The sequence below is a fragment of the Triturus cristatus genome, chromosome 11 (genome assembly GCF_964204655.1).
Source record: "Triturus cristatus chromosome 11, aTriCri1.1, whole genome shotgun sequence".
NCBI lineage: Eukaryota > Metazoa > Chordata > Amphibia > Caudata > Salamandridae > Triturus > Triturus cristatus.
The window spans coordinates 364563081-364583100 of record NC_140594.1 but is presented as its reverse complement, the minus strand read 5'-3'; the positions used below and the strand labels follow the sequence as shown (position 1 = coordinate 364583100).

General features: G+C 47.0%; 1 protein-coding gene across 2 annotated transcripts in view; it reads left to right on the top strand.

Moving 5' to 3' along the window:
- The window catches only part of LZTR1 (leucine zipper like post translational regulator 1), a 238383-nt gene that overhangs the window by 141997 nt on the left and 76366 nt on the right, over nucleotides 1-20020 (top strand). For both annotated transcript variants that reach the window (XM_085633897.1, XM_085633896.1), the window contains 2 exons: nucleotides 5534-5703; nucleotides 15173-15329. In XM_085633897.1, coding sequence (XP_085490023.1) covers nucleotides 5534-5703; nucleotides 15173-15329 — 327 coding nt within the window. The remainder of the gene's footprint in view (nucleotides 1-5533; nucleotides 5704-15172; nucleotides 15330-20020) is intronic.

Genomic DNA, 20020 nt, shown 5'->3' with positions numbered 1-20020 from the left:
GGGCTGTCTCTCTGTGGCGCTGCCGAATAATACAGGCCAACAGCTCAATTACCAGAGCGAACAATAATGGCGAGAGTGGGCACCTTTGACGGGTGCCTCTCTGTATCTGAACAGGTTGTGCAGTCAGGCCCCCGACACGTACCAGTGCGAACGGGTCATTATATAATAGTCGCACCCAGCCGAGAAACAGCGGTGGAAATCCCATTTGTCACAATACATGAAACATGTAGCTCCACTCTATGGAGTCAAACGCCTTTGCCGCGTATAGCATGACCGCGGCGGCTTGCAACTCTGGCTCCAGGACATGAAACATGGCAAATATTCCCCTAAGATTGAGAGACGTTGAGCGCTCCGGTATAAAACCAGATTGGTCCTGCAGGACCAGTTTAGGCATCAGGGGCTGCAGTCTGGTAGTCAATATTTTTGCCAGAATCTTGGCATCCATTTTGATGAGCGATAGGGGTCGGTATGATTCGCACAGATCCGGGACCTTGTCTTTTTTCAATAGTGCAATAATTAGTGCTTTGCGAAGGGATGGTGGCAATATGCCGGGCTCATGCGCTTCAGCATACCTCTCGATCAGATGAGGCGCAAGTAAGTCAATATATTCTTTGTAAAATTCGACAGGGAGCCCGTCTGGGCCCGGCGCTTTCTGGTTGAGTAGTTCACGTATTGCCGCCTTTATGTCTGTTTCGTCTATCAGCTGGTTTAGATATTTGCGGTGGTTATCAGCAAGCCATGCACATGCTATATCAGACAGATAGGCTTTTAGCTCTTGTTCATCTGCAAATCCACGCAACTTGTAACGGTCTGCATAGAATCCACGGAATTGATCCACTATTTCCATGGGGGCATAATGTTCCGTCCCCAAATTATCTGTGATTTTGGTGATATGGTGAGTCAGCTCGGGATTTAATTTTGAGTTGTGTATCAATGGGGTAACCCGATAGACCACTGGACTCGGGTAAATAGTGGTACACAAAAAGATAGTCACAGTGGAACTTATTCATAGTGTATCAATAACCAGTACATGGTCAATAGAAATAGAAATATGACAACACCAAAAAGTTCATACAGTAAATGACCGTGATTTAATTAATTGAGCAAAGATTGTGAATAGATTAACGGTTCACAAGATAAACTGTATATCACAATCTGTATTTTTGAGGAAACAGGTGCATATAACGTGAAGTGACAAGTGCGAAAATTGGAATCAGTGCAAGTGGTGTGCAGTGGAAAGGTGGTGCATGTATATACATTAACATACAATGGTAAAAACCTATCCTGCCAGGTTTCTGGCAAACACAATTAATGCAAAATCATAAACAACTAATGGAGTTAATAATTCACTGTCATCCAGGTTTGATGTAGAAGAAAAGAGAAAGTCGACGTTTCAACCCCTATGGGGACCAGCAAACTGAACGTCTTGGAGGTGGGGTCTTCATCAGTACCAAGAGGGGGCAGGGGGCACCTATGGACAATGGTACACGATTAATGGGGTGTGTCTAAAACGGGAGCAAATCCAATTGACAGACAATATGGAGTGTAAATTACCAGCAACAGCAAGATTCCTTCGTGCTGGAAATTAGAGATGTGGGCCTGCAAGGCTCATACAAGATGGGGGAGACCGAAACGAGAAAGGTATCGCCAGGATCAAAGTTCACACTAGTGGATAGGGAGTACAACTTGGGGCAAAAGCAGTAACCATATACTCATGGTATTATCCGTGTACTAGGTACCGTAGGATCAGAATTGTCTATGGTAGACTGAATTAAACAGTAGCGATGGCACAAGGTTCATACGTAACCTGTGGCTGGGTGCGCAGGGACGAGAGAAGAAAAGAAAGCAAGCAATCAATATCAGTAAAACCTCATCTGAGGGATATTTACAGTGGTTGCTACGACGCGAGCCAGATCAGGAGTGCAACTGAGGACTACACTGAAACTTCCTTTAGAAGCGTCCAATACGGGGTTAGACAGTCCCCAGTAAAGCTAGCAGCGCATGGAAATGCTTCAAATTAGAAGGGGGGGGCTGCCCATGTTACAGTAAGGATTAACCCGTCCAGCTCGTCCGAAGGAAATTTAATTAAACAGAGAGGTAGCGCAATTAAAACTGTGGGGTAACTTACAAATGCATCAGGAGCAGTGTGCGATGAATTCAAAAAGCTCAAACACAAACCCGAATGCGGGTGTGTACATGCTACCGCACAAATCCCTAAATGTATTATCAGACCCATTGCCGGTGAAATTACTTTTAACTGAACAGGGCGCGGTAGGCGAAAGGCTGTCAACCACCTTCGCTGGGAAAAACACAGTGCGTGTGCACGAAACAGAATCGAGCGTGGAACATAAAAGGTTAAAGAGGTTAAAAGCCTTTTTCAAACCTAAACGGTGTGCGCGTTATTGCTGGCTTAGAGGACTGTAAAAGACATGTAAGCAGCACAGAGTACGAACGTGACATACCTCTCAGGGGAGCGTCGATGCATCTGACAGCTAACCCCGGTTGGTGTCACGTGACAGGTTAAATACCATGTCGGAACGTGCAAGTCCTGCACGTATTTTCAAGATGGATCGTAACTCTGCCGATCGATTCTAAGGGACAGAGTATCGATCACAGAGCTGTGACTGCATCTTTTTAAAGTGGTAGACCAAACATTTAAGGGAACGGAAAGTAGTAACATTAATGTATACACAAACAGGCTCACATTGCATAACTTGTTCAGATAAAACAAGAGAGTAATTCCTGTGGAATGTCACCGGCAAACGAGAATATTACTGGGAAGTTGCCACAAAGCAATTACACATCCATATCAAGTAGTGCAATAGCGTTTGTGTTACATAGTATATAAGGCTGTCCAACGTAGTTAGCGCACATTCTATCGGTGAACTTTATATCTATATGGATGAAGTTTATACAATGCAATTAAAGCAACTTTGTGAGAAACCTCCTTATATACAATCATGTTTGGTATCAATTTTGGCATTCAGAATAGTTAATGTAGTCGGTTTTGCTAAACCGTGTCCTGGATGTGTAATGGGGGTGTGCAGTGTGCACTACAACGGAGTCATCAGTATACAGAGCAGTGTTATCCCCATATAAAGGCACTGTGTGATGGTGAAACTGCATACCCGGTATTATTTGATGTGCGTGCGACCCAGGTGTTACGGGCCAGTTAGTAGAGACAGTTGGGCATATGTTGCATCTAGTTCATTCAGGCCATTTTGTAGCGACTTGAAGCGATCCATCCATTTGCATTTTCTGGTATTTAGGATTAATCCCAGATCACCTCCCCTGATACCCAGTGTGATTGCTTCAATGATCAACCATTTCATGGATTCAGGGGGATGGTTAAGTGTTTGAAAGTGGTCAACCATGGGGGCCCCCACGGTGCCGCATCTTATCCTACTGCAATGCCGCAGTATTCGGCATTTAACCTTTTGGGTTGTCTGTCCTATATAGATTTTGTCACAGGGGCAGACAATTGCGTAAATGATGTTTTTCGTATTACAGTTTGTAAGGGTTTTGAGATCTGCCGTGCAGTTGTTGTGTTGGAACTTTTTGGTTTCAATCGTCAGGCAGCAGGCCTTACATTTTCCACATTTGAAGTGTCCCACTACATCTGGAAGTTGCCACATTGAATGGATGGTGGGTTGTGGCAGTATATCCAAGAAAGATTTAACCACATGGTCACAGACATTTTTACCTTTCTTAAATGAGTGCATTGGAGGTTCTGGAAGCTGTAACTCTCCTGCCACTAGATGCCAGTGCTTATTGACAATCTGTCGGATTTCATTGCTCCGCGTGTTAAATGTAGTGACGCAGATTAATCTGTCCAAATTCTGGGGTCGGTCTTTCGGGGTAAGGAGCATCTCCCTGTGGTTGTTCCAAGCTCTCTTTCTGGCCCGTTTGACCAGCCATTTAGGGTAACCTCGTTCAACCAGTCTGGATTAGATCATCAGATTCGTTGAAGAAGTCTTCCTTCTGAGTTCAGTTCCTCCTGATTCTGAGGAATTGACCTAATGGCAGGTTATCACGTAAACACCGGGGGTGATGACTCCCATACCTCAGCAGCGTTTTCCTTTCCGTGGGCTTGCAGTATAGGGTGGTATACAAGCAGTCACTTGTGGCTTTTATGGATATGTCGAGGAAATCAATGGTGGATTTATCCTGGTGGATGGTAAACTGAATGTCCATCGATCTCCCATTGAACCACTCAAAGAAGTTGTGGAGTTCCGAGTTGCTCCCTGTCCAAACCATGAGGACGTCATCTATGTAACGTTTCCAATATGAAACATGGTCTCTGAAAGGGTTCGAGATATTGTAAATATAGTTTTGCTCGAATTCATCCATGTAGATTTAATGTTTGCAGCTAGATTACATCCAGGACGTCCCCCCTCCCCAAATGCCCGTGCTGTATGTCTGCGAGATCTATACCGAATCTCAGATTCTTCCAGTTCGTCATATTCCAAAAGTGCTTCATGAATCCTATGTAATGTCTCGGGACAGGGTGCGGTAGTGTATTGGTGTTCTAACACCGTTCATGCTGATTTGGTCCTTGCAAGTTGATCCCGAATGTCTTTTAAAATACCAGCCATTGTGCTGATGCAAACCCCTCTTATGGTCACCTTGAAAGCCTCTCACAAAATAGACGCGCACTCTACAGTGCCTGTATTCAGGTCAAAGTATTGTTCTATGGCTTTCCGTTTAGTGTCATTGTACACGGGATCCAGCAGGGCTTCTGAGCGAAAGCACCATGTGTAGGGGCGGCGAATATTAGCTGGAATCTTAAGAACAAGCAACACCGTATTTTGATCCGACAGTGTACATGGGAGCACAGCAACTTCCGTGACCCAGTCGTTTGCCCCCTCACTGAGGAGCCAGTAGTCCAATCGGGACCAACTGTTATGTGCAGGAGTACAGTTAGGAAGGAACATCAAAAAATAGAGTCCATGAAATCTTTCCTTCAGGTTTCAGTAACCTTTTATTTTTTTATTTTTTCGAATTTGCTGATTCTTCAACGAGTTGCTTCAATCGACAATACAAAATCGGTTTATAGATCACAGTTGTATTTTCTATAGATCAACAGCCTTTCTGCCTATGCGTTTCGTCCTTCCCTTAGGACTTCATCAGGGCTGTAATAATAAACAAATAAACATACAATTTACACCCGATTTTCACAATATACCAAAACCATGTGATGCAACAAACATTTAGTTTAAATGACCTGATTCTAATACAGACACTTCCTATACTAATGATATATAGCACCCCTCACCAAATGAAAAAGGCAACAGTGACTTCTATAAACTTAATAAATTAACAGTTTCCAATAAACTATAGTAATGATTGTTAAACTTCACACACCTTGTATTTTAGAGAGAAGAATTCTCTTCTTTTTCTAAACATCGAATACTTTGTGTCATAAATTTGCGGCGCGCAACCAGATATCTGTAGTCAATGGGAAATGAAACATGTATTGAAAATTCTCTTCTCCATTTAATTTAAAAGAATTCTGTGCTTTCTGATCCTCCAGGCCACGTTCAGGATGTTCTCCTTATAATGGATGTTTACAAGCTGGCGCTGCACTTTCAACTCTCCCGATTGGAGCAGCTCTGCCTCCAGTACATTGAGGCCTCTGTTGACCTTCAAAATGTCCTCATTGTGTGTGAAAATGCCAACAAGCTACAGCTGGACCAACTGAAGGTAAGTCCAATGTCATGTATCACATGGCTTGTAGATAGAGACGGAGGAAAATTGCTTTGTTCGTTGCAATAGTCCTAAAATCTGAGAAATAGAGTAGACTTATATTTGCTCCCATAGGGTTACTGCTATGTTTAGAGCAAATTTCGAACTTTTTAGGGATCATGTTAATCTTCCTGTGAATCTATAAGTATTGCAGATTGTTCGGGATAATTAAATATAAATATTTTTTTTTTTTTTTTTTTGAAAATTTTATTGAACAATAAATCAATTACAAGCATGGGCCTACAACCACCAGGGCCGGCCGCTAGATTCAGAAAGGATCATACAGTTCTTAAGGCAGTAGTCGACTCCCGGGGCCCAGTCCCGTACACGGCTCCGGATAGTCCTAGGGAAGCAGGATACATAGGTTTAACATAAATAACAAATAAAAACAAAAGGCGAGGCATAAGGACAAAAAGTGTGGGTCAGGCTACCTCCGGGGGACTCTACTTCAGACCTTCAAATAGCTATCAAGAGGAAGGAGTACTGATAGGTCGGGGGGGGGTCACGGGAGAGGAACGTCTATATTCGGTTATTCCAAAAGTCGCAAGGAACCATCAAGGGTCAGGGGGACAAAGCAATATCGGTGTCCACTAGGGGGGGAGTACAGATACCCCCACGATACGTGTTCCATTGCCCCCAGATTCTACCCCATGCCCCAGGTTTACCACGAGCCACATACACAGTCTTCTCCCTGAACATGCACCAGTCCATGTTCTCCTTCCATACGGACACGGTGGGAGGCCGCTGGGAACCCCATAGCTGCGCTATATCTCTCTTGGCAATCATGTTCCCCAGGGCCGCCCACCGAGTCTGAGCCGCGTTATAATCATTGGGCTCCCACACATTCAGGACACAGCGACGCACCTCTGGCAACAGCGCAACCCCGGTGACTTGTCCCATGACCACATGAACCCGGCGCCAGTATTCAGCCACCTCGCGGCACTCCCAAAGGATATGGAGAAAGGTGGCACTGAGCCCACATCCCCGCTTACAGAGCCCGTCTTCAGAAAATCCCATCGAGACCAAACGGGGACCCGTCACATACACCCGGTGGAGAATCTTAAGCTGGACCAGGTGGAGACGGGCTGGAATGGCCACTTCCTTGGGGGACGACAGTGCGGACTGCCAGTCCTCGTCGTCCAGTTCCACCCCATCCCCCGTCCACGCCTCCCGGAGGCGCACCAAGAGGTCAGCCCGATTATTGATAAGTTTTTTATAAATTAAAGAGATAGTACTGTCGGGGACATGACCATCGAGTATGCGGTCCTCGAGGGGCGAAGAAGCCGGGATCTTGGTCCCCTCCCCAAAAACAGAGAGCAGGGCATGCCGAACCTGGGCGTAGCGAAAGAACTCCCTTTCCGTAAGTTCGTATTCGCTCTGGAGCGCCGCGAATGTTTTAACCGCACCCTTAATCCATAAGTCTCCCACTCTACTAATACCAATCGTGTCCCAACGTTCAAACCCCTTCGTTGTCCAGAGGCTTCCCAGTCGGTCGGAGGCAAACAGGGGAGTAGCACATGTTAATCGCTCACTCCAGCCCATGGCTACATTGGCCGCCCTCCAGATCCGTACCGCAATCTTAGTAGGGCCCGTAAGGGTCCGTCCAGCCGAGCTGGAGTAAAGTGCCCTGTTATAATTTCCGCCGGGAAGCAGGAATTTATCCATCTCATACGCCGGATTCAAGCCAGGCGCATACGTGGCATGGTTAATGGCCGATAGCTGTGAGGCCCAATAATACCTGCGAATGTCGGGAAGCGCAATGCCCCCGTCATACCAGGGGAGAGTAAGCTTTGCCAGAGCGATACGAGCCCGTCCGTCCCACACCAGTCTCCTCTGCAGGCTCTCCACCTCCCGAAAGTAGGACACAGGAATGACATCGAAGGAGTTCTGAAGTGCATAGAGGAATCTGGGAAGGGACATCATTTTAAACAGCGCTGCCCGACCCAGCGGGGACAAGGGCAGCTTACACCACCGAGCCGTGTCCTCCCTCAAACGCCGAAGTGGAAGCAGGAGATTCTGCTCATAGCGAGCCACCGGGTCCATCGAGACGTATATTCCCAGGTATTTAAAGCCGGACAGAGATAATTGGATCGGAAGCCGAGGCGGCAAGAGAGGAGGGTCGCCGGAGATAGGATAGACACAGGATTTAGACCAGTTGATCGTTAGACCCGAATTTCTCCCAAAGGAAGTCAGAACATCAAAGAGAACATTAAGCGACTGCCGCGGCGAGGTGAGATACAGGAGAATATCGTCTGCATACAACGAGACCCGATCCTCGAAGCCCGGGGCCCACCGGATCCCTCTGAGCGAGGGCTCCCAGCGGAGCCAAGCAGCGAGCGGCTCCAGGGCAAGAGCAAAGAGCAGAGGGGACAACGGGCACCCCTGCCTCGTACCCCTACCGAGAGCGAAGGGCCGAGAGACCCGACCATTAACCACCACCTGAGCCATGGGTCCCGTGTAAAGAAGCTTCACCCAGCCAAGAAATCCTTCCCCAAAGCCGAATTTGGTCAAAACAGCCCAGAGGAATGGCCACTCGATGGTGTCAAAGGCCATCGTGGCGTCTAAAGAAACCAGCACGGCCGGTTCGGAGAGGTACGCCGCCCTGGCGAGGGCGCCGTGAAGACGCCGCAAGTTAAGAGCGGTGTTACGGTGAGGGATGAAGCCGCATTGGTCAGGATGAATCAGATCGCAGATGACGCTCAACAAACGATTGGCAAGGACTTTGGCCAGGATTTTAGGCTCTGCGTTTAGCAGTGAAATAGGCCTATAGGAGGCACAGCGGTCTCGTGGCTTACCGTCCTTGGGGATCACGACTATCGTAGCCAGACGCTGGTCGTCAGGAAGGGAGCCTGCCTCAAGGGACTCCTGAAACATACGACGGAGGAAGGGCGCGAGTTTATCCGGGCGCAACTTATATAATTCAATAGGCAGACCGTTGGGACCCATCGCCTTGCCCGAACGAAGGGACCGAATCGCAGATGCAATTTCATCTACAGACAAGGGGGCGTCCAGCTGCTCACGGTCTTCGACGGACAGGCAGGGCAAAGCAATATCCCTCAGCAGAAGGCAAGAGTCTTCCTCGTCCCTATCAGTCACCGGGGAGTACACGGCCCGGAGGTGGTCAGCAAAACATTCCACAATCTCGCCAGGCTCAGTCAGACACACTCCATCCGAGACACGCAGCTCCGGGACCACACGATTCACTCTCTCCTTCTTATCCAGCCACGCAATCAACTTTCCCGCCTTGTCCCCGGCATCATACAATCGACCCTGCTGCTCCCTATACATCGTTTTGGCAGCGTCAGTGACAAGAGACCTGTATTCAAACTGTTTCAGGCTGAGGGCATGGAGCCCGTCCGGAGTGACACCCGTCTCCAAGGCCGACTCCAGCCCCGAGATGTCAGTCTCCAGCTTCACCACTGCCTCACTCTTATGCTTCTTAGCCACCACTATCTGGGAGAGGGCGTGTCCGCGGGTTACGGTTTTAAAGGCTTCCCACAGGGACCTTGCGGACGACACCGACCCCTCGTTTTCAAGGAAGTATTGGTCCATAGCCTTAACCAGACTGTCGCGAGTCGTAGGGTCTCGCAGGTACCACGGGTTGATGGGAGCGATCCGCCCTGCAGACCGCGACTCGGTGTCAAAGAGCAACCACAGCGGGGAATGATCGGAGATACCCCGCGCCAGGTGCCTAATCTCTCGTATCCGACCAGTCTGTGCCGCGGGCATAAGGAAATAGTCTAACCTAGAAAGACTCCCATGCGCCCCAGAGTGAAAGGTGTACTGACATTGGGTCGGATGCATTAATCTCCAACTATCTACCAGACCGAAGGTCTCCAGCAGTCCACCAAGCCATGCCTGGGCAGCGGGGAGGGCCCTGGGTGGGTGACGATCCAGGTCACCCGAAACCACCGAATTAAAGTCCCCGCCCATAAGCAAAAGACTATCCGGAAGTTCAAGCAGCATTCGACCCAAGTCCGCAAAGGTGGAGTTCTGGAGGCCCGGGGGGACGTAAACTGAGACCAAGGAAAGGGGCTGCCCCTCCCACCTCCCAGTCAGACACACATAGCGCCCTCTGTCATCCGAGATTACCCTAGTGATATCCAACGGAAGTGAGGATCGCAGGAGAATGCCCACCCCCCTGGAACCAGTTGTGAAACCAGAATGGGCCACGAGGCGGTATCCCCCCCTGTTCATTGCATGACAAACATTACCAACCAGATGCGTCTCCTGGATAAACACCACATCAGGAGTCAGACGGCGCAAATACTGCAGTACTACACCCCGTTTGATACGGTCCCCCAACCCATTGACGTTCCATGACATCAGCCTCAACCCGTCCCCCCCCCATCCCCTCCAATAGATCAAAGGCCCCCCATTCAGTAGCACAGTTCCCGAATCTGGACAAAAATCAGTACCTCGCCCTGCAAACGAAACACACACAGCAAAACAACCCCTCCCCCCCCCAAATCCAACTCCCCCCACCCTGCACCCCTGCGGGCCAGAAACCCCCCCCAACTTGCAGTGTGCCTGTCGCCCTCCTAACCCCATTCTACGAAAAGACCCCGGAGGAGGAAAGGGACCCGTCCCCGCCCGCCCCCCACACAGGTCCTAGCGAAACAAAATGAACAAAAGAAGTAAAACCCAGCTGAACAGTGCAAAATGGCAGAATCAAGGACCAAAAGTCACTCCAAAGGGGACCCGTCACCTTCGGCGCCTGCAGAGGGCCCGGGACGGCCACCTCTGTCCGGCAGCGAGTCCAGCCAGTCACTCACGGCCACAGGAGAGTCAAAAAAGGCAGTCCGATCCTCATGTTCCACTCGGAGTTTTGCAGGGTAGAGCATAGAGTACTTTAGGCCCAGTTCACGGAGACGACGCTTCACCCCCTGGAATCCCATCCGCTGTTTCTGGACAAGTTGGGTAAAGTCCGGATAAAAGTTAATGGATGAGTTCTCATGACGAACCGGGCCGTGGACCCGTGAGGCCTGCAGAATCGCATCTCGGTCTCTATAGTAGAACAGTTTGGCCACGATAGGCCTCGGGGGGGGCCCCCGGCCGCGGCCGACCGCCCGGAACTCGATGGGCCCGCTCCACGGCAAAGAACTTGCTTAGGCCTGCAGGGGCCAACTGTTGGAGGATGAGTTCCTCGACCAGGAGGTCAACCGGGCGGTTGTCGGAGGACTCCGGTACGCCTATGACACGGATGTTGTTGCGTCGGGCCCGTCCCTCGAAGTCCTCCAGCCGCCGAGCCATCTGATCGTTGACCGCCTTAATGTCACCCAGCGCGGCCTGCAGGTCCGACACATCCGCACCAAGGGTGGAGGTCCGCGCATCGAGAGCCTGAACCCTCTCGTTAGTTTTGGAGAGGTCTGCCCGAATTAAGGTGACATCGATTGCCACCGTGTCGATTTTACGGGCCAGGGCCTCGTATTGCGTGGCGATGGTTTCCCTGATGCCATCAATGGCGCCCATGATGTCCTGCAGGGAAAGCCCCGGAGAGACGGTCGTGCCACCGCCGGTGGCATCCGGGGGGGGGCTGGTCGCTCCAGGGGACCCTCTGCCCTGAGTGTAGCGGTCCATGTTGTTGGCCTGGACCGGTCCCCCGCGGAGGGAGGCCTTAGTCTTACGCCCCTCGGGGCCCCCCTTGCCCCCCATGTGGTCACGGATACCGAAGGGGACCGCCGATCAAGAGTCGTAGGGGCACCGGCACCGCAGACCAGCGCCTCACCAGGGACCACAAGAGAGCGGTGCGGGGGGACCCAAGGCGATGGGCACACTAGTGGCAGGTGGAGACAAGGCCTCGTGCAGAGGCCAAGGAAACACCTCGCCACATCAAGTGCGTTCGCAGGCCAGCCCCCTGAAGTCCGAAAGTGAAACCGAAAGTGGTAGAGCGGCCACTGGCACCGCACTGCAGCCGCTGTTGTTCAATTACAACACGGCTCCACGGTTCACCCTCGCCCCGGGCACCTCCGTCGGGTGGGTCCCAAAAGTTCGAACAACGACAGCTCAGGATTCCCAGGTCCGATTCGAGTTCTGAAAAGAGATACGTGCTCAGCCGGTCTTCATCTGCCAGATTCCATAAACCACATCAGGATATTCTCAGGATAAATTCCGAGGAGCAGCAAGGGTCCGGGGAGCCCTGTGCTCACGCGACCATCTTGGATGCGCGCTAGGCTCCTCCTCAAAATGTAAATATTTTTGTACTGAAATTTACAAGTACCCGTGTCCACACACAGAAATTAATAAAAAAGCATTTTTTTCATCCCTTATTAAAATATGTATCCCTGTGTAGAAGCTCTTGGCCTACAACCCCGTTAATTTTGTGGGAAGTCCCTCACAATAGCTGCCCTGCAAACACATTTACTCGTTCCCTTTTCAAAAAATATGAGTGTTTTCAGTGTGAGAACTCCTTGCATCGATAGCAATGTTTACCAACCTTTGTATGTAAACACACAAACTTATCCCCAGTTGTAGATTCCATCTTATTGGCGTGGATATTGTGTGAACAAATCCTGTTTTCAAATGAAAAATATCACCATTCCCGATTGTGATATGTTAGTTAATTACTTTTTTTGCACACGTAAAACATCTAAATTGTGTGTAGGTGCACATATATTTTTCAGAGTAGCACCAGTAGTATTCTCTTTATTGAGTTTATCAGTGCATTTTCTGCTTTGCATGTTTTTCATATATTTGTAAACAACAGATCTGAGGCTTGCTGTGGGAATGCTTAACTAGATGCATTTCCTGTCCAAAGCGAAAGGATCTAGTGTGAGGCTATTTTGCCAGAGCGTTAAATTGTAAACTGCTCCAACACTGAACACATTTCTCAAAAGTGGATAGGATATATTGCCTTTTGTAACATAAAAAATGCAATTGACTGAAATTGAATATAAAAAAAAAGAATTGTACTAAAAGAGAAAGCTTGACAAATGACTACTTTAATAGTGAGTAGAAAAGGCATTGATGAGGATGCACTCCTTCCCTTAATGCGTCCACAACTTGCAAACTTAACAGAACGTGCGTGCGACCAGTAAAAGCGGCTCGCCCATAAACCGCTCATACTATTAAGAAAACATGACAGAGCCATACATTTGCGCTCGTGTTACTGATGCACTGCTGAAAGCGGGAACAACTCCCTCCGGTAAGAAATTTTCATCCTGGTATTCCATAGTACTCCCGTCATCACCATATTCGTTAATCATCCTTTACTAATAGTTTCATTGTAATCTTCACCACAACGGAGACAGGTAAGTTCAATCTGTAGGTTTTATTTAACACTTCTAATACTTGCTGTATGCCATTCTAAGCTTTGTACAACAGTACGTGCAAATTAGCCTCCATATGAGATGAGCACATCTTATAATGTCCCAATGCATTTCGAGCCCGGGGGGCTCTTCGTCAGGGGATTCTGAAACATGAAAAATAAACAGTTTTCACTCTTCTAAATAATAACACTATAAAATCTCAAACTTAAAAAAATATAATGCTATACATGTAATCTCACAATGTATAATACATTCTCCCATTGTCCTTGTTACTGAGATTCACACCTGCTGTTTACAAATGATCACCTAATAGGTCCAAAGCCTCGTATTCACCTTAACCCGCACGCTAATTCAAACCCATTTCTCTCATATCTGTCCTTCACTCTCCTCCATTGTCCTTCTACCCGGATGTTATCACCCCCACTCCTACGTCTAATCCCTCCTTGTTGATGTGCTTACAAAATGCTGTTTCGTCTTTCTAATCCCTCAATCCTTTCATCGTGAATGTCCATCTTCCCTCGTAGCGATCTCTCAACTCGTAAGCACCATTAGTAATGTATTATACATTGTGAGATTACATGTATAGCATTATATTTTTTTAAGTTTGAGATTTTGTAGTGTTATTATTTAGAAGAGTGAAAACTGTTTATTTTTCATGTTTCAGAATCCCCTGACGAAGAGCCCCCCGGGCTCGAAATGCATTGGGACATTATAAGATGTGCTCATCTCATATGGAGGCTAATTTGCACGTACTGTTGTACAAAGCTTAGAATGGCATACAGCAAGTATTAGAAGTGTTAAATAAAACCTACAGATTGAACTTACCTGTCTCCGTTGTGGTGAAGATTACAATGAAACTATTAGTAAAGGATGATTAACGAATATGGTGATGACGGGAGTACTATGGAATACCAGGATGAAAATTTCTTACCGGAGGGAGTTGTTCCCGCTTTCAGCAGTGCATCAGTAACACGAGCGCAAATGTATGGCTCTGTCATGTTTACTTTAATAGTGAGGCATAATGTGGCAACTTAAAGAATTTTGAGGTTAAAACAGAACATTATACTGGTGCTCCAGACTCATTTAAATGCAGCTACACTTAGTTCAATGCCATGTTTTGCAGAATACATCTATGGAAATGAGGTTTTGAAGAGTATTTTAAAGTTACAGGTTTTAGTGACATTGAATAAATTATTTTAAAAAGATGAATCCAAAGGTCTTGGCATATTGGGAACAGTAAATACAAGTGGTAGTGGTTTACAGTGTCAAGGCACAATTTGAGATAGCCACTGAGGATTTTTTTACATATGAGAATATTCAACGATTGTTATAGCATCTCGTGAGGTGGTTCAAAGTTAACTGTTGTGTCATTGAAATCTCTACCATGAAGCAAAAATGCAGAGGCAATTAGTGAATCATGAAGTGAGTCTCTTTGGGTTCTAAAAGGTGAATAGACAAATCTTCAGGTTCTAGAAATGAAACAATAATGTATTTTGTGACAGAGTTTTCATAAGTTAAGTGAATTCAGTACATTAAAAAAAAATGTTTGCTCTTTAGTTTAATGTTTTAAAGTTTAAATGTGCTAGTTAAGCATCACTGAAACACTGATTTGTAAATGTTAATCTATAAGCAGCAGGCCACTAAATTGTTAGCTTCATGTGTTAGAAAATGTGAATTTCTTAAAGCTTCCAATATTGTCTCTCATGTCCACAACACCTGGTATGTAGTGATCGAGCTATGAGCTAATATACCCTCACCCCATGTCCACTAACAAAAAAACAGTGTGAGATTCCATAGCTGTGTACTGGGCTACAAGGCGGAACGCAAAGCTCCTTAATAAGGTCACAGCACCCCAAGGTGAGTTTATATATCCTTTTAACACACAGTACGGGTTATTTTATTCCTTATAATACAGGGTTGCTCCATCACTCTCCTTGGTATCTTATTAAATGTTTGACACTGAGCAGGAGAGTTACAATAACAGTAGCTTTATTTATTTTGTGTGTCATTTAGGAATACAGGTGATACAGCAGCAACTTTAGAGGCCATCAGGCCATCTCTGCAGTCATGTTGTATATTTTATTTCTTACCATTGGGAGTTGACTCAATTGTGATCTGACGTAATACTGCTCTTCCCTTTTTTTGTTTTTTCATGCCAGGAGCACTGCTTGAATTTTGTGGTGAAGGAGTCCCACTATAATCAGGTTATTATGATGAAGGAGTTTGAGAGTCTGTCTGCACCTCTGATTGTGGAAATTGTCCGTCGGAAGCAGCAGCCCCCAGTGCGGGTGCACTCTGACCAGCCAGTGGACATAGGTATTTATCCATTCTATTATCTCTAAACAATATTTGTTGTGTGAAGCAGAGAATGTGACATCTGATGGTTTTTATTCTACATTTGAGGACACAACCCCCTTACATCACCTTCATAGGTATCCATAAACCTGGAGAAAACCTATTAGTGCCCAGAGAGCAACATTGTTGGTTGTCAAATGTTTAGTATGTCAAGAAGTATTGCCTGCTATTGTTACAGTTTCAGGCAAGTCTGTTAATTTGTATGGTAGGAGATGGAATCTTCAACTTCTTTGAGCAGTGATTAATTTATATACTCCACTAGCAGGTCATCGACAACAAAAACAGTAGACTTTCATTCAAGGATTATATCTTGATTAGGCTAAAACATTGTTAAAGTTGCATGCTTTCAGGTCCTCATAGGTCCTCAGGCATTTATCATAAATATTAATAAAAAGATGTTCATGATGTAAGAAAATTACATTTTGCACTTTGATAGAAACAAAGTAGCCTATGTACAGGAAAGAGAGCAAGGTGTTATTCTAGCATGCTACTGTCTGAAGATATGAGAGAAATTGCCTGCAGAGAAATGCGAAAGAAATTTAGATTGGCCTATTATTTATACATCATCACATTACATGCTACTCTATTCATGCTTGGCAAGGAGACTACATTTCGGATATACCCAGGCTCCAAAAAAATGAAAAGAGCTTTTGAAAAAGGCCATATAAAAGTAAAACATACATATACAAAATAAAAACAATTATGACCTTCACTTCTGCTTAACATTCTCGAACTGACAATGTTTCATTTCATTGAGAGTAGCGCTTCCCTCACGGGGGAGGGACCCTTGTGTGCTCTGCTGAATTCCAAATGGAGGACGATATTCACATTACTTGTAATAACCAACTATGTTCAGTTTAGAAATTTCCAAAGTTTATTCTTCCATCTTGAATTTACTCATTCATATATGCATTCAGTATACATCCAATATGAATTACTTCTTGTGACTACATCAATGATGTATGTTCATAACAGGATTGATCATCACTCTTTGTAAATCATCCCAATGCATTTCGAGATTGAATTAGCCCTTCATCAGGGGGTAAATTCCTGAAAGAACAAGTTACATGAAATAAGAACAACTTCTATGGTGTGGAAGTGGACCATCACCGTCTGTTCAGTGCCCTGTGACTTTGTGTGGTATGCATTCCATCAAATAACAGATTGTGTGTGTTAATGAAACTTATTGTGATTGCCGAACTGGTATTGTCACAATTAACCGTCGTTAAACAATGGAAAGGGCACCTAAACGACTATTATTAATACCACCAGTGATGTGAGACGGGTTGTGCAGTAGGTGTGCTGGGGTAATGCCAATTGATGCCTAACGATACAGTAGGAAGCATATTTGAATTCTGCTGCTAAATTGTACATATTTAACCACCGAGAACACACGCGGATGAATAATGGCCATCCAACAGGACGCGGATTCTTGAATACGCGTCTCCTCGTAAGTCAATGTTAGATACTTCTCTTACGAGCCGTTATCTATGCACAACATTCCACTTAACATTTAATCTTATCACTGTAGCGCACGTTTGTCACAACCAGGCACAAAGTTATCTGTCGTGTCGGGGGTAGTCATAACCCGACACACATGCTATGTTAGAGACTTCGCTTATGAGCATACCATGCGGAGTTTAATCTCACTACTTGTAGGAAAGTAGGATCTGCTTTCATGGTTACCCCCTCTTTTTGCTGGATGTAATGCTGTTTCTGACTAGTCTGACTGGGATCCTGCTAATAAGGACCACAGTCTCTATGCTTTCTCCCCTAAATTGGTTTGGTATGTACTAGGTACATCCCAGATTGGACACTGGTGTACACTTATCAGTTCTCAGTATATGGTACTGAGGTACCCAGGGCATAGGTACACCATGGGCTGAAGCGTGCATTATAACCACCCATGGGAGACCACTCAATTTGTAACTACAGGCCTGCCATTGCAGCCTGTGTAAGTTGGTGCTAGCACCACTTACGATAGATATAGGTTTACCTATATCTAGGGCCACTACACTTAAAACTTATGAGTCACCCCTAAGGCAGGCCCTACAATTCTGAAGGCAGGGTGCTTGGTTCTAAGTGGGAGAGTTCCCCTGCATGAGCAGGACACCCCTACAGCCCATGGAGTCCATTCTCCCTGGTTGTAAGTGAGGCAGCCACATGACATATAGAGGGGCACATCGTCATTACGCGGTGACCATCTTGAAACTAGCTGCAACGAATCCTATCACGTTTGGTATCAAACATGCTGGAATCATACCCTCTCACTGTAAACGGTATGGGAGGTATGATTCCATGCACTGCAAAGCTCCTCTGGGAGGCCCTCAGTACTCCCGGTACCAGTCTTCTAGATCCGGACAGCAAGCTAGGGCTGCTGCCGGCCAGAGACACGTTTCTGCCCTCCTGCTGCTGAGACAGAACAATAGGTATCCTGTCACAGGGAGGTGTGACCATCTCCCAGACAGGATTTAGTGCATTTGGGCAATGTGGGAGCGCTTGCTAGCGCCACATAGTCTTCATGCAGGGGACACTTGGTGCCCTCCATGCATAGTCCAATTCAAACCAGTTCAGGGAGCCATTGGCTCCCACTCTGGCACGAACCGGGACAAAGAATTGGGGAGTATCCTCCCTCTTGTCAAGCCCCTCCTTAGGGAGGTACCCCTGTATCATCCCAACCTTTTCTTTAGGGTACCTAAGAGCTTACCTGAGGGTGGGTCCTTAGATTCGTCATGGGACAAGATATAATTCCAACACCACTTCTTCCGCCGTCTGGGCACTCTAGACTTCGCTCTGGGCACCATGGCTCCAACCGGAAAGACTTCTGCTGCTCCTGACCTCTTCGCCCTGCTCGTCTGCTGCAACGTCCGTGCCTGTGCACCATACAAGAACCTTCCAAGGTCTGTGGGCATCCAAGACATCTAAAGGAATCTCCCTTGCAGTGAAGGAGGCACTTCCCTGCATCTGCAGGCACCGCAACCTAGCTGACCGGTCTGCTGAACTTGAGCTCCCACGGACTCCGAAAGGCTCAACAACATAGGTGGTGGTTCTTCACATCCCTCGAGGCCTGCCCTCTCACCAAGTTTGACGCCAGTATCCCTTGTGGGAGCCGCAGGAACCGAACTCCTGTGCACCGCGTCACCTTGCAGTTGCAAAGGCTTGTTGGCTTCCTTCCACCAAGATCTTCGGGCTCCAAGTAACCCCACCCTCAAGCATCTCCAGTGACCAAAATCTTCATCCTCACCGCATCTTCTTGCTTTGCTGGCTTGCCTCTTTGGTGAGCTGCTCGAGGTCCTCTTGCAACTCCAGTGCCTCCAGCCTGTGGGTCCTCATGAGGGTCATCTTCGTATTCTTTGGGCTCCCCTGATTGCTCGGGCCTGCCCTGACTCCCCTGCTTGTGTTGAGTCACATGGACCTTTCTGGTCCCGATACTGCACCTTCTTCGCTTTCCGCGTTGTTTGCAGTTGCCAAAGCTTGTTGGTGCTCCCAACGGACACCAACCCCTCGACATCCGATGTGAAACAGCTCATGAACGGCTCCTGGTCTTCCACAGCTTTGCCTGGTCCTCACAGCTGCAGCGCCAAGGTCATTGTAAACTCTCATGCAGACCCCGACATTAGTGGGCATTCGTCTTCCGTATCTCCTGGTCACTTCCAAGTGGCATTAACTTTGTCCCCTCTGCTTTTAGGTACTTCTCGACTTGAATCCACCTTTGGTTTCCACCGGGCACTTCTCCCTTTCCAGCAGCGGCCTCTTTCTGAAGTCCTCCATTGAGTTCAACGGCTGTTTCCGACGCCACTTAACACCTATGCACCCAGTTCCCCTGGGGAAGGTATCCTGGTTCCTAAGGTATCCACGGGTGGGGTCGTACTCCAACCTTCTGCCTTCCACAGGGTTTCTTCAGGGTCCACTGGGAAGGGTCCTTCTTCTTTAAAATTGCAACCGCAACTTACTCATTGACTTGCATTGATTTTGCGGTCGTGTTCCCACTCTGCACATGGCCTCCATGGGGTTCCTGGGTACTTACCTTGGGTGGTTCCTTGGGTCCCCAGCACTTCTACATCTACTGGGTATAGTCTTGACTCGAGTAGTGGTTCGCATTTCACTATTTTAGTATATGGTTTGGTCCCCCCCTGGTGACCCTTGTGTATTACGTGCTACTTACCTGTTTCTGTTGAAAAGTATTGTCTACCTTGTGTGCATCTCCGGCTAGGAAATACCTGAATGTGTTAGTGAGTGTTATATATAGAAATACATATTTTTATAAATGCACTGTGTGGTTCTTTTTCACTTAATCTAGATCAATAAGGTGCTTTACACTCCTTCTGGACTAAGCCTGAAGGCTGCTCTCCACAGCTACCACTTAGAGAGGTTTCTACGGTTGTCTAAGACCACTAAGGTCATCATAAGGGTTGTCTGGATTGGTGCAGGGTGCCCACTTACATGAGTGTACATCATATACCAAGCCAGCTTCTCACACTACCGTAACATGGGTTTGTAACAACCCAGAATAGAGGCATCGGTTATATCAGGGGTAGGCATAACACGTACAATTTAGTAGTAAAATTCCAATATCCTTCCTACTGTACCGTTGGGCATTAATTGTCATTACCCCAGCACACCTATCGCACAACCCTACTCACATCACTGGT